At 34.5% G+C, this 14,354-nt stretch overlaps 1 protein-coding gene across 1 annotated transcript in view; it reads right to left on the reverse strand.

The window, feature by feature from the left end:
• Positions 1 to 14,354, reverse strand: part of MACO1 (macoilin 1) — a 68,192-nt gene that overhangs the window by 43,426 nt on the left and 10,412 nt on the right. Inside the window, exons 2-6 of the mRNA XM_077150779.1 lie at positions 10,813 to 10,954; positions 9,211 to 9,337; positions 5,580 to 5,703; positions 3,105 to 3,283; positions 1,388 to 1,889 (exon numbers count right to left, since the gene is read on the reverse strand). Coding sequence (XP_077006894.1) covers positions 1,388 to 1,889; positions 3,105 to 3,283; positions 5,580 to 5,703; positions 9,211 to 9,337; positions 10,813 to 10,954 — 1,074 coding nt within the window. The remainder of the gene's footprint in view (positions 1 to 1,387; positions 1,890 to 3,104; positions 3,284 to 5,579; positions 5,704 to 9,210; positions 9,338 to 10,812; positions 10,955 to 14,354) is intronic.

The following is a 14,354-nucleotide window of genomic DNA, read 5'->3' on the forward strand; positions in this document are numbered from 1 at the left end:
ACTTTTCTACTAAAAGCAAATCAAGCAGTAGTCAATTTTCCACTCAAAATAAAAAATGGAGCCCAAACTAAACAGTCACAAGACTGAGCCTTCACTGTTCCCTCTGCAGCAATCAACACAGGAAAACTGTCTGGGCTTGACTGCTACTATTAAAACTGCATAGAAGAAAAGATGTTAAAAAACTTGTACCAGATGTTTCATCTACAGCAGGTCTTGGTGAATTTGAGGGATACTCCCTTATAATAGAAGGTCAAATTGGTTGTTCCTCCATGAGCATGTGGAAGGAACATACTCTGCTAAGTATGTTCCCTGGAGGGCACGATGGGCAGAATGTCATAATAAACAGATACGGGTTCCAGGCTGGCATTGGTGTGGCAAATTTCCAAAAGTGGCTCGGGAGGAGTATGAAAGCTGTGGAGCCTTTAGAAGTAGAACCTACATACATTTTCCTTAATCTAGATGTCAATCAGGAAATTAAAACAATCAGTAATCATGTTCACACAATTCATAATGCTGGAAAGCCTCCCTCCTAGAATAAACTGTCTGCCTGTAAACAAGGCACAAGAAGAATATAAGATAACTTACTGGAAGAGGTGAGTTACAACTGCCCTCCAGCAATAGTTCTCAGCATCTGAATATATATATCTGAGGTAAAAGGAACATATTTGTGTTTGCCTAACATAAGTCATATGTAACATGGCAAAATTAAGTCTGAGCCCATCAAGGTACGCAACACGGTTATTCTTCTAACTAAATTTGAGAAAAGAAACATTAAAATCCATTTCTAATAATGATCTGACATTGTATTTGCGTATAGAATTTTAGAAAGAGATCACTTTTCAAACACAACTTTTCCAGAGTTATCAAAAAATAATTCACATTCTAAATGGAAAAAACAAACAAACACAAGGTAGTAAGGACAACTTTCCCCTCACTTTTTTTTCTTTCCCCTCTCTTTTGTACCTGTTTGACAAATGGAGATTTACAAGAAGAGGGAAAAACTCTTTCTTTGGGGCCTATGCCAAAAGAACTTTGGTATGCAAACAGAAAAGGACAAGGATTAAAGAAATGCCTCTCAATACCATGAGGAGAAACAAGTTACATGTAAATTTGTCAAATATGGAAAGTAATCACTGTCATCTCTTACTCTGAAGACTGGGAAGACCTGAGAGGAAAGGAAGTTCACTGGAGTGAACACCACAGGACAAAAACACAGGGTAGCCAACAAACCTATCCGAAATAAATTATCGAGTATCAAATACCACAGGGTTAATAGTTACAATATCTGATCACAAACAATTGCTATAGGCCTACAGAGCAGTGTTCCTAAAGATATCTGTTAAGTTTATTGGAAAGTGTGGATAAGGACACAGCATTGAACACTTACCTTACCAGTGCATCTGGTTTGCTTAGCTGGTTATTAGGAATACAGTTTTCCATTAAGTCCTTGTGGGTACTTGGGCTCTTGCTAGTGCATTTCTGCTTCTTCTCATTTTTACTAGATGAAGAAGGAATGCTCCCATTTGTGGCACTGTGACTTCGAGGTGAGGAGTTCACAACTCCACTGGCATTTTTGTAATTTTTTGAGGAAGCAGTGCATGAGTCCTCTTTCAAGAGATTTTCTGTACTTCCCACAAGATCATTATTTAATCTTTTACTATTGATATGGTTTTCCATATACTCAATTTCTTGTATTTTAGAGTCTACAGGTTGTAGAATATTGTTGTTATTTATTCCAAGGTTGTGTTTTTTGGTTTCCTTGTCCTTTTCTTTCCCTTTTTCTCTGTATTCTATCTCAGGCAAAGTTGAGGAGAGTTTTTTGTTGGCTGGTATACCTCCGTTGTGGTGTATAAGGATTGAGGAATCCATATCAGGTAATCCCTTCACTGCTGCAATACCAAAAACAAACCAACAAACAAAAAGCCCACACCGGAATATTTAGTTTTTAAAAAACATAGAACAGATTGATCTGACAAACTGAATTATCTATGCCTAGAAACACATGACATTAATTTGCAAACTCGTTAAGAAGAAATAATCACAGTATATTATCCTAACTTTAAAAGGCAAATCAAAATACATGAGAAACTGCACATTTGGAAAATCACTTCCATCATTTATAAACACCAGGCCATTGAAGTTTTATCCTTGAAAATAAGATCAGGATTTCATAACTAAGATACACTTCATGTATCATCAAATCAAACTTGTCTATCACTGGTGATAAGATACAGGCAGAACATCCTCCTAAGAGGTCACATTTTAAAAGATGCCAGGATTAAACAAACTGCTAATAAATTCACTGGAAAAAAAAAAGAGTTTAAAGGAAACAAAAAAAAGAGCTATGATATTAGAAACACAAGACACCTTTTTTACTCCAGTGCTGATGTATTAAGACTATCATTTCCTAGGCTATTTGTAAAGAAAAAAAAATTCTGTATCAGGTCTACACATTCCAATTTGTTAAAGTCTACTTGAAAATATTTTTGCCTACAACAGAAAATAAGATTTTGGCACATATCAAGTAAAAACATGACCCCAAACTTCAAACTCCCAAACCAAAGAAAACTGGTTTGCTATCAATTCATCTATTTCTATCAATTAAATGTCCTTAAGATAAGCTTCATTAGAAAAGGCTCAATTTAAAATCCAAGATGTACTATATGAACCATTAGAATGGAACCTATTCCTCTTTGCTCTATTACAAAGAATTCTGACTTACAAAACTCAAATAATTCTACATGTCCATATCGCTATCTTGCTTATACTTTAGCTTGTTTCAATTACAAATTCACAGTGCTGTCTTGCTATTGAGAACATTAAAAAAAAATTTTTATCTATAAGATAAGATATAAACATAAGTTAAAATAATAAAATAAAATAAACATATTTGACAGTGCATGGTCTTTAGACACAGTAGGTAGAAATATCACCATTCTCTATTTCATGACCAAACAAAGCAAAGCTCTAAAGAGGACAGCCAGAAAAACAGGAATATCCTGGCTAATCTTCCTAAGTCTCAGCAATGCTTCCAAAAAGGAAAATTCTACTGACAGACAAAATAATTAGCCTATCAATCCAAAAGCTTTAGGGTAAAGACCTACCTTCCTCAGCCTCTTTTTCTTGCTTCTGTAGCATCTGTTGCTCTGGAGGGAGAGCTTGTTGAAGAAGCTGCATGTAAAATTCGTTCTCTTTTTGCACTTCCTTTTGCTTCCTTAATCGCATTTTGTAGCTTACATAACTTTTGAAGCCAAAGCCCAAAGTTACCACAGGATACCCAATACTAGAAAGAAGAAAATCCAGCCAGTTACTGCAAGTTAAAAACCAACAACACATGCATCAAGCACATGATGGACATGTGCTTAAATTAAAAATAAATTTTAGTTGACAATGGTAATTGAAGAGAATCCTCAGAAAACACATAAAAAGAGATGTAATATCTGCCATGGAAATCAGAGGCAGTTAGCAAATAGCACATAACAGCAGGACTGCTGGCTCAAACGAAAGAAGATGCTTCCCATCAGAATTTGGTGTTCTTCAAACTAACTCAAAAAGTCGCCATAGTGCTGTCAAGTACACTAGCTAATATCTTTGAGGAAACATTTTTTTTTAATATGGAACTGTAAATGAATTTCAGAGTGATTTGATCAGTGAGTGGAAAAGTATTTGCAAAGTCCCCTTCAGGGAATGGTGAGAACGAGGAGAAATTCAACCTCCCCAAGTTGAATTCTTGATATTCTCACAAGCAGTGTGGACAATCAAAGCTATAGGCTGAGCCCCCAGTCTGGGGGTTTGTTCATATGAAACTTAACCCCACAAAGGATAGGTCAAGCCTACTTAAAATTAGGCCTATGAGTCACCCCCAAGAGAACCTCTTTTGTTGCTCAGATGTGGCCTCTCTCTCCAGCCAACACAACAAGCAATCTCACCACCCTCCCCCTGTTTACATGGGACATGACTCCCAGGGGTGCAGACCTTCCTGGCAACATGGGACAGAAATCCTACAATGAGCTGAGACTCAGCATCAAGGGATTGAGAAAACCTTTTCGACCAAAAGGGGGAAGAGTGGAATAAGACAAAGTGTCAATGGCTGAGAGATTCCAAACAGAGTTGAGAGGTTATTCTGGAAGTTATTCTCACACATTAAGTAGATTATCACCTTGTTATTCAAGATGTAATGGAGAGGCTGGAGGGAACTGCCTGAAAATGTACAGCTGTGTTTCCAGTAGCCGTGTTTTTTGATGATGATTGTATAATGATATAGCTTTCACAATGTGACTGTGTGATTGTGAAAACCTTGTGTCTGATGCTCCTTTTATCTACCTTGTCAACAGACGAGTAGAACATATGGAATAAAAATAAATAATAAGGGGAGCAAATGTTAAATATAGTTTGAAATGCTAGTGATCAATGAAAGGGAGGGGTAAGGGGTATGGTATGTATAAATTTTTTTTCTGTTTTCATTTTATTTCTTTTTCTGAATAGATGCAAATGTTCTAAGAAATGATCATGATGACGAATATGCAACTATGTGATGATATTGTGAATTAGTAATTATATATATAGAACGGAATGATCAAAATAGGAATGTTTGCATTTGCAAACATATGGAACTGTCTTTGCATTAGAACTTAGGCATTGATATGCTTTTAAGAACTAACAGGATAGAGGCTTTATGGATGGCCCCAAATAAACACTGTAAGTTTTTAAAAAGGCAAAAGGACAAAAAGTGTCAACATTTAGTCTGTATCACCCAAATTAAACCACCTGTACTTACAACTCTAATCTCTGGAAATAATACGTTGAAATATTTTCATTCAACTCATCAGCCTGTCTAATATCTTTTCAAAGCCTCTACACACATTGTCAAAACTGTTTTTAAGCTTCATTAACACGAAATTTTATTAACCATAATTAGTCTAAATATGGTCTCTAAAATTTAAAGTGACACGTTTTATCAGCCAGGTTTATTTAATTCACTTGCTTATGAAAAGACTATAAAAGTATTGGAAGCAGTAGTTTTTTTAGTTGATTCCTGTTTATTTTGGTTCCTGCATAAATATTAGCAACAACTTGTGTGCTTAAGAGAAACATACATTAGGTGGTGATTACAATAACTGATACAAACAAGAAAATCAAGTTCATTAAAAAAAATTTCATGGTTAAGTTTAAATGAATAATAACATTTTAATATTCATTTATATTTTGCAAGGTGAAATAACTTTCCTTTAAAAGTTATTAATAATATATAAATACATTAGTGGGTGCTTATTTTGTGCTTGGCATTAAATTAAAAACTTTACATACATTGCCTCATGTAGTCTTTCCAATGACCCCATAAGACAGGTCCCTAATATAAAAGTAAGAAAACAGGCTTACAAGGGGTCACATGCACAAGACAAGGCAGCTGTTGGGAAACAGAGCTGGGATTCAAAAGCTCATCTGCCTGAATAGAGTGCTCACGGTCTTTACCACCATGTTATGATGCTTTCTGGGTTCATTTTAAAAAATGCACAATTGAATTTACCATTCTATATTAAAATCAATGAAATGAATTACTGTTTAAGAATAATACTCACCAATGGGCAGCAAATGGACGACAAAGGTCTACATGAAAATTTTTGAGATCTTTAAATCTAATTGCTGCTTCAATATAAACAAAGAGTATCCAGAGGGACACTGTAGGCAAACACACTCCCCTTTCTGTAGGAAAGGGGCAGAGAGAGAAAAGCATCAAGGATACATTAAAACAAGAGATGGGTTGTTTGAAAGACAACTACAGAAACTTTCATTAAGACTTCCAACTAAATCAATTAAAAAGGAACTTGACCTGAACTTAAAGCTTTTATATGACAAAAGATGCCACAGAATCACAGACAAAGTTAAAAGACAAACATTCTGGGAACAAAATATTTATAATATTTTATATTATAAAAAATTATAAAAGGAGTCACATCCCTAACATATAAAGAGCTCCTACAAATCAATAAAAAGCAACTCAAGAAACAAATTTGCAAGTCTTAAAAGAGGAAATATAAATGGCTAAAACAGATATGAAAAGATACTCAATTTCTCTACTAATCAAGAAAATACAAATTAAAATCGTGATATTCCATTTTATTCACCTATCAGACAGGAAAAATTTTAAAGACTGAGAGAAGATATGGGGAAAAGTTTATTCTCATACATGGTAATGCAAATTGGGCAAACTTTTTAGAGGACAATTTTGAAATATAATTAAATTTAAATTACTTATACCTGTGACCCAGAAATTCTACTTCTAGGATACAGAAAAACAAAAGAGCCCTGAGATGAATGCATAAAAATACTCACTATGGTAACATTTGCAAAAATGATAACTTCAGATTAATTTAAAAGTCTATTAACAGTGAACTGTATAATTATGATAAATCTATATAATAAAATATCATGCAGCATCTCAGAAGAATCAGAAAAAATTGTATTGACATGAAATCATATATCAAAAAAAAAAACCAAATTCTTAATTAGGAATGAACTGCAGCACAAAGAAATTTTTCTGGTATTTAGTATTCAAAAATTTATTTCTTTATCACAATATCATATTTCTTTCATAAATAAAAACAATTTTCCAAGGAGGAAAAGAAGCTTGCAACAAAATAAGTAACAAATAACAGGATAATTTCCACTGGCCTTTTAGAATCAAAATCTGCAAGCTAAGCCCGCCTATGTCAGAACACAACTAACAACGGGATATTTTATGAATGTGAACTACATAGGCATGAGGCCCAGTAACTCTGGAAAGAGCTCTTCTGAGACTATATAAGACAAGCAGTTTACAATAGAGAAGGAGGGGCAGAGGGGAACAGGGATGTGGGGTGGGGGGAGGGGTGGAGGGGTGGGAAGAGTGAGGACCAGAGACCTGAATGCTTTTTGCTAAGGATCTTTGAGATTAAACTACAGAAATATCATAGGATCTTGGAACTAGAAAGACTATCATTTAACCTAACTTCCTCATTTTATTGAAGAGAGAAAAGGCAAAAAGTTTAAGCAAATTGGATCCAAGAAAAGAGATAGTTCTTAGTCTGCTTCTAACCAGAATCCAAGTCCCCTTAGACCTAATCCATGAGGTAAGAAGACATTGGAAGACACTGGAAGCTCTATGAAGATAGCTAATGGCCTCAATCACTCTAATGCATTTAACATAACGAAAACAGTATTTAACAAACAAAAAAAAGAGTATTTTCACAAAGTAGAAAGAAAAACAGGATGATGTATTTTCAAAATCACTTCAAAATGCTCTCTCGGGCGGGCCACGGTGGCTCAGCAGGCAAGAATGCTCGCCTGCCATGCCAGAGGACCTGAGTTCGATTCCCGGTGCCTGCCCATGCAAAAAAAAAATTTTTTTTTAATAAAAAATAAAAAAAAAAAATACCAAAAATGCTTTCTCAAAAATTTACATTCCCTACTCCCTATATTAACTTCTAAATTATTATAAACACAATAAGTATATTATAGAAAAAATATGGGAAAATACCTGTAATTCTAGGCTATCAAAAATAAAATAAAACCATATTGAAAGCATTTTTTAACAAGCATAATAAGCATGTTGTACAGTTTTGTATCCAGTTTTTTTTTCCCTCTTAACAAGGAAAAAAGTTTATGAAGAATGGAATGATCAAAAGTTAAGAATGTTTGCATTTGTTTGTTGTTATATATTTTTTTAATTAAAAAATTAATTTAAAAAGTTTATGAAATATTATCATTCTTTTGTGGTCATATACAATTTCATTTACCATTCTCATACTCTTAAGAAAGAATTTAAAATGTTAACAACTGGAAGAAAAAGTAACCCCAAGTTATATAAATTGCACTTATATTTAACTGACCCTATAAGAACACAAAAGTTGCATGTGTTTTGTTTTTTGATTTTTTATGCACTAGTCATACCAAATCAAAACATTATATCACAGTTTAGCAATTTCAACAAGTATTTCTAAGTCTAAGGGTAAAGACAGGCTAGTTAGTATCACTTAGCATGATAATAGCTTTACTGCTGCCCTGTGGGTCACCCACTGAACTAGTTCCCAATGCTTCTATTAATAGTATTTTCTTCTCAACTACTAAGACATTAAGTAATTTAGGGAATCACTAGTTTATCAGAGTCACATAATATTTGAACTGGAAGGTTCTCTTAGACATTATCCAGACTACTTCACCTTCATGTGACAGAGAAGAAACTAGGACCTAGAGAGACTGACAAGAAGGATCTCACTTCACCTCAGTGTACTACTGTCAACAGCAGCTCACTTGGAACTGAAGCACCGGGCAAGGAAACACAAGTAAAAACTGTATTTTTGATACAGTGGATATATAGAAAAAACACTTTAATTAGAGGGAAGCATACCAAAGAACCTTCATGCTAGTTTATAAATCAAATCAAATACAAGAAATTGCTAAATATGGAGAAAAGCATACTTATAGTGGATACTTTAAATAGCAGAGTTCAACTGTATCTCCTACATGGGCCAGTATCATCCTCTTAGTAGCTTTGAGAAGAAGAATGATACTCCAGAGAGCTTTTATTATTTGATGCCCCCAAAGTGGTCAAAATCCCACAGGTTGCAGCTGGGTCTAAAAATCAAGTTTCAGGCAGCTTTACTGAAAAGTGTGATACTCTGTTAAGTAATCACCTCATCCCCATGAACACACCACAGGCGGGCTTTCACAGTGGGCTGGAGCTGTCAAGTCTCATCGTATCTCAGTTTGAAACAATACAAGTATAGCGCTAAGAAGATTTACAATCAGAGGTGAAACCATGTGCTAAGGATACTGTGGGGATTCTTGTGCCAAATATGGCTTCTGCTAAATGACTTCTGACGTTCCTTTCAGCGCTGAAATTCCAGGAAAAGTTTTCCTATTTGGTACATGGCTGTGCTCAAGTTTATCTAAACAAAAATCACTTCAATTAAAAAAAAAATGGATATCTTCATTCTGAGGGTCAGTGATTGAAATGCCTATAATTGAGATGTCAAATCCAAGAGGTTTAAATTTTTTATTCAAATAAATGAAAAAAAAAGATTTTTAAAATATATTTTAAGTATAATCTATTAAGAAAAGGCAACTTTACAATGTCCACAGTAAATTCAACTACAAATAACTCATTCAAAGAAACATTTTTGAAATTTGAATCTAAGATTTCTATCGACCCAAGAAATCATTAAGACTTACCTGTATGCCAGACGTACTGAACCCATACATATGTGCTAGCAGCAAAAAAAAGCCATTGTATGGGGATGAACAGCAGACATATTATATTTGATGTGAATGCTACACAAACAAAAAATACTGAGAAGGCCTATAATAGGAAAAAACAAAACAAAATTTAAAAACACATCTTAGAACTTGCTATTTTCAAACAGAGGCTATTTTCTGAAGCTAGACATGCTGAAACTGCCAGGTAGTAACTACAGAGCAATTTAACAGGAAATTTTAAGCACTTAAAACCAACTTGAAAATATATAAAAAAAAAACAGTGGTTATTTTAACATTAAAAAGTAATACTATTTATAGTTCTCAAATTACAATGAAAAACTGGACCAGAACAAACTGAAGTTCCATCTAAAGTAAAGTCATTTGTATCGCATAGGTGGGTTACCTCAAAGAACTTGAGACAAAAAAGGTTCCTCTCTCCTCACAACCCGTTCCTAAAGAGTCCAAATTCTTAAATGAGCCTTGTTGGAGCATGGATGAACCACAGTATCATTAAGAATTATGCTAAAAAAAAGTGCTGGTATTAACAATTTTAATCATATAGGCTTTCTTTGTACATCACTATCTATTACCAACTGAGCACAAACCCAAACCTTCTTTTCAAGGCATAAATGTGACCAAAACCCCCAAGCCTAGGTAGTATAATTATTGGCTTAGGATGTGGCTTTGGAACAAACCAGAACTAACAGGGTAACCAAAGGAACAAGCCTAGGCCTGTGTCCCTGCTTTAATCTAGGAGCTCTCACAGTATGTTCTAGGGATCTCTTTGAGACCCTTCCAGAGGGCCAGTAAGATCAAAACTATTTTCATAATAACACTAAAATGTTCTCTCATTTTTTTTCACTCTCATCCTCTCTTAAGTACAGTGAAGTTTTCTAAAAACTACAAGACGTGATATGGCAAGAGATTGAATTCAGAAGCAAATACCAGAATCTAGGTGCCTTCAATTAGCAAGACCTTAAAGAATTTTAAAAAATGTAGCCACTTTTCTTTTTGCTTTGAAAAATAAAATGTTTCATTTAAAAATGCCATTTACATTAATATGCAATTTATTTGTTTTATTTTTAAATGAATAAATAACTACTTTTAAATTTTCTTGATTTTAATTTCTAATAGAGTAAATATGGATAGATTTAATCCACATAAATAAAAGCTCTTTAGAATCCTCAAAAACACTGAAGAATATAAAAAGGTCCTGAGACAACAAATTTGACCCATCACTGCACTAATTCTAACCCTATCATGAACTACATGACAGGGGCTCCAGAAACACTTCTGAGGAAGGCTGGACAATTGCTTCCTCCTCTCCTACCACTCCCTCACTCCTTTTTACTGGAATGGGTGAGGAGGAGGAACTATAACAATCTGATCAGTGAGTTTAGACAAAATAGCTTTAGAGGTCAGTTTCATTCCCCAGACTTTATTAGTTTATTCCAAAGCACTCATCTAAATACTGGTAACAAAATCTACTTTAAACAGGTTCATTATCAGTTACTGAGGATTTTCTTAGAAGGGTTATTAAATCCCTCATAATTAGAAAAGATATATTAGCAAACATACCAGTCCCTGGTATCTGAAGGAATCATAGACACTTCTGATGAAAAGCCAGAATGGCCACAGGTATTCAAATCTGAACTCCAGGACAAAATCTGCCAGGAGGACAAGTGCCCACACTACCAGGAATTTCAGATATAAAAATGTACTGCAAAATATAAACATAAAAAATTAATTTAATGTCATTTGTAAAAAACTAGAAAAAGAAAAAGTACTATTTTCATTTAAAAGCAACACCATTTCATACACTATGAAAACAATGGGGGCATAAAGAGATGCTGTCATGATGTACTCAAATTTCGAAAGCTCTGATGTTCTTCCTGAACCCCACAGCTATCACGGTAAGATGACCAAAAAATACCTAATTCCATTTTAAGGTGGGAAAAAAAAAATCTAGATCTCACCATTATTTAAAAATGTGCTAAGTGTCTGATTTTAAAATACTGCAACACTCAAAATTACAGCTTTCAAGCTGTTCTTCATTAGAAGAAAATGTCATGGTTGAAAGGCTTCAAATTTGCTATTTCCCTACCCCTCTACATCTGTCTGCAGTCTCTGAAATTTCTGATGCACATCCCCACATGCTTGAAGAATTCCATCTTTCCCCCCCCTTTTCTCCTTGCCTCTCTACCTAGTATTCATCTGCACTAACCAAACAAAAAATAAATGACTTCCCAAAATAGGAATGTAGAAAGTAACTTAGGGAGCAGATGTCAATCACTAGTAAGAGCTCTGGAGGGTAAAAAACGTACATTGAAGGAAAAAAAAACCTAAAGCATCAGGCTTTGCTCTAGCTGAGATGTAAATGTGCATTCCCAGCTCTCTCTAGACAGAAACACACATTGACAAGCTGCTTTGACACACATAAAATGACATTGATAAAAAAATATTTCTCACATGATCAAAAAAGTCCAGTTCATTAGTTGCATAATGGATAAGAAAAATCTTCAGATTCTATCTATTAATAAGTCCCTAATTCTATATCTCCAACCCTGGCAGTCCGGAGCTGGTTAAATTAAAGTATCAAAAAAAAAAAGGATTTTTAAGATTTACTGATTGAAAATGTCTAAAATTCACTTCAACTTGGGTTGAAGTCCTGCATGGTGTTTTGTAATACAAATATTCCATTAATAATGTAATCAAATCAGCTATTTGAATATACACCACCAAGGAAATCAAGATTTTAACGCATACTTTTGAAATATATTTAAATAAAGTACAAAAATTTTTATATATTTAGAGAAAAAACAAAAGCAGGATCTCTCGGTGCCCCTATGAAACCACATACATAAAAGATGTCAAGAAGAGACACAGATATCCCTCAATGGGACAGTGTTCATAATGATACATAATTTGTCAACTAGAATTAATTTCTAATACTAATTATCAATAGAAATTCTTTAGGCTTGAAAATAAGTTTCTATTAAGAGGTTTGCTGTAGAATCAAGGGACCAAAGGCAAACCAGAATAACACAGTCTTGAATCTTAAGTTCTACCTTTAGGTTTCATTTCACTACAGTCCTGTTGGCCAGATGAAGATGGACCCTCATTCATAATGAAAAGTATTAAATCTGTCACTGTCCCAGTAGGAGAGCAATGCACATTTTTTAAAGCAGTTTTATTCACACACAAGCAATCCATCCAATATATACAATCAATGGCTCTCAATATAATCAGAGTTGGCAATGCACATTTTATTAGAAGCAACAGTCATGCAGGCATTTGGTAGTACAGATCCAGTTTAAAACTAGATTTCTAAGCTGCTTGTCTTTTAAACTAGAAGGCTTTTTTCCCTTAATTTCCTTTATATTCCTATTTCTGAGCTTTGGAAAAGGATTAACAGCTTCTTGGTCATGTTTCTAAGGAATTTTCTTCAAAGGCATAGAAATGTATTTCTTTTCCTGATTCAAGCTTTTACCCATGGAGCTGTTTCTGGAATGTAGCTGAATGAGATGTGGTGCATACCTCAGTCATGCCTAGTCCATACCCAGGTGAAGGTTTGTTACTAATAACTGCTCTCTGCCCAAAATGTTCCCAAAGCATGGTAGGATTGCAGTTTAGTCCACAACATTCTGTTTCATTATGGAAACAGCTTTATCCAAAGCATGGCAGCCTGTTGAATACTTTTTAATAACTCCAGGACTTCAATCTACTGGAATATAAAAGTGATCATCTTTGTGTCAGTGGACTACAATCTTCTGTTTCAACTGTGTTACTTCAGAGGGGGGTTCCTTTGTACATATTTCAATTATTTTCAAGCAACGGTTTTCATACCTGTTATGTTTCTTGACACCCAGTTCTTACTGAGATGCTGTACACAGGCACAGACATTTTAATGCAACTTGATCTTTCACAAACATATGCCATACCCTTAGCTTCCCTCAAGCTCTCCTTTTAGGGGGCCTGCCTCTAAAACCAAAAGACTATCTAATTAACAAAGGACCGGTTTGAATTCTATCAAGTTATTTCAGTCTTGAAGGGTTTTGGAAAGTTTAAGACAGATGCTTTATTTATATCAGTAAAGCATGACTTTACTTCTATAGGTGCATGTACAAAAGTTAAAAGACAAGTAATCTTAAATGACAGCCCATCAGGGTAAAAACTCAAACTAATCCTCTTCTTCAAGGTTATGAAGGCCATAAGATTTTGCCAGTTCCAAACAGATGACATTCTAAAAAGGGAAAATATTAGACAGAATTTTAGCCATTATAGCATTCTAAAATATTTCTTTTAAATAATGAAGAAAATGTAATTAATTTTTTTATATGCACAGTTAGTTCATTATATGATTCATGGCTAACTTGATGCTACTTTAATCCCTGATCCAAATAATTTACTGATAATGATTAAAATATCTTGAAAAAAATCGTTGCTTAAATACAATAAAAAGGTATTTTCCATAATAATATATCTAAACAGGGCAGACCTTTGATGGTATTGCAGGCTTCTATTCTGCATGCCAAAGGGAAAAAAAAAACTCTGCAATTATTAAGCTTAACGGTGATGATTCTTTTAAAGTAGATATTAACTATAACATTCTTTTTTCCCCCTTATTCTAATCTTACCCTGCTATTTACAACCAGTTTTTACTGAATCCATTTAGCAATACTCCCCATCTATGGATTAATCATCTATGATTAATGAGAGTTTCTGTTTCCAAGTAGTGCACCTCGTTCCAGTATCTCCAGCAGCTTGTCACCTAGATCATTTTCTGGAGCCCACATAATTACCACTGGGTGGCCATCAATCCTCAGTATCTGAACTTTTCCCTAGGCAGACTGCTATTTAGTTCACTTGGTCCTAAACCACAGAAATACCTTTGTGAAATATTTCAGTGAATGTGCTAGCAGCCATTTATTTCAACCCCTACATTTTCTGTTCTCTCTGTAATGCTAACTGTGAACTGCCTTTAGTATTCAGTTTGTAGTATGGTACTTCCTGGGCCAAACTGCTTTGTCTTCTCTGTTATCAAATACCTCTCCCCGCTGGACACCAACTCTAGAATTTTCATCCAGTCTCTTGTCTGGCTTGTACTCCTGCTGAACTTT

The sequence above is a fragment of the Tamandua tetradactyla genome, chromosome 2 (genome assembly GCF_023851605.1).
Source record: "Tamandua tetradactyla isolate mTamTet1 chromosome 2, mTamTet1.pri, whole genome shotgun sequence".
In the NCBI taxonomy this organism is placed as follows: Eukaryota; Metazoa; Chordata; class Mammalia; order Pilosa; family Myrmecophagidae; genus Tamandua; species Tamandua tetradactyla.